The 1290-nt window shown below is 45.7% G+C and overlaps 1 protein-coding gene across 1 annotated transcript; it reads left to right on the top strand.

Annotated features, from left to right (window-relative positions):
* The first annotated feature begins 265 nt into the window (after positions 1-265).
* Positions 266-1256, top strand: LOC119593689. The gene is made up of 2 exons (XM_037942645.1): positions 266-523; positions 612-1256. Exons 1-2 carry the CDS (start codon positions 266-268, stop codon positions 1254-1256), a joined length of 903 nt encoding a protein of 300 aa, XP_037798573.1.
* Positions 1257-1290: the final 34 nt, after the last annotated feature.

Here is a 1290-nt window from a genome sequence, read left to right as displayed (position 1 = left end):
GAATCACATTAACATTCTCTTAGTTTCATCATCTGCACTGGAACCTCAACGTTCAGTTCTGCAGTGCGTTTACAAGAAAAAGGAAATAGGCTGAACATGGGTCAAACCCGTGCTGGAGCTTCACTCTCTTCGTCAGTATAAATAATGCTATTTACTGAATTCTTGTCATTTCCTCCAACAAGTGCTAGTATACAAGGTATGCTAAGTCACCCTATCTGCCTTTTCAAAATTCTCTACAACGAAACCAATTTCGACAATTTTCACCATGTCGGATTACCCACCTCAAGATGCCTTCTACGGCGTTGTCGGAGGCGGCGATGAATATCTAAGTGCCAGTTTAATATTTGGCACACAAAGCTCCGATGTCTGTGAAGATGAAGAGTACATTGCCAACTTTGATTTGGATCTTCTGGCAGCCGAACTGTGGCCTGAGTCGAGCGTGGCAGGAGCAGCATCCGACTCGGCGTCTTCTGAAGGCATTTTCAGTGCCATATCTCTATGTTCAGAAGACGAGGATTTCTTGGTACGTACACGAGTTATCCTATTGATAAAAGCAGTGTATGTGGCAGTCAACATGTGCAAGATAACTAACGGATTTATAATCTTTTCAGGGTCTTGGTGCAGTCAACCCCAACGACTTGTTTAGCAGTGGGATGCAACCTCCATATCCATCATCTCACACCACGGACGGATATGTTCCTTCTCAGTATTGCGAGCAACAGGCTACTTCCTCTTATTCTTATCAGCCACACTTGCACTTCTCTCAATACAATGACAAAGTGGGAGGATCTTTTCAGCAAACGAATATTTTTCAGCCATATGACCAGCATTCTGGATATACTTATCATAATGACCACCAAATTAGTGTTGTTGAGCAACCTCATCAACAATCGGGTATTTCTCATGACTGGGACCAGCAGTCTGATGTCTTACAACATCACGAAGGTGTAGCTACTGCTTGTGTGTCTAGTAGTGGCACTTCAAAGAAACGAAAAGGCTATCGACATCGGCATCAGCGTCAGTTCCTCAGCAGCGCTGAGGAACGAGATCAGCGGTCCCGCGTCCTCAACAACGAGGCTTCGGCCATTTACCGAAGGAAGATGCGCGATCTCCACGACAAAGCTCGCACGGAGCTTGATGGCCTTGAGCAGAGGAACCAGCAATTGACACAGAGGTTCCGACTCCTGCAGAAGTTCTGTTCAGGATACAAGGCTCGCTTGCAGGTTCTTGGCGTTGCAGTGACGGGCAGCTTCTAATAAGAACATTGACATAAGGACTGTATGACCAAGA

The sequence above is a fragment of the Penaeus monodon genome, chromosome 32, assembly GCF_015228065.2.
Source record: "Penaeus monodon isolate SGIC_2016 chromosome 32, NSTDA_Pmon_1, whole genome shotgun sequence".
Taxonomy (NCBI): domain Eukaryota; kingdom Metazoa; phylum Arthropoda; class Malacostraca; order Decapoda; family Penaeidae; genus Penaeus; species Penaeus monodon.
Note: the sequence above shows the minus strand (reverse complement) of the source record. Positions and strands in the feature narration are given on the sequence as shown.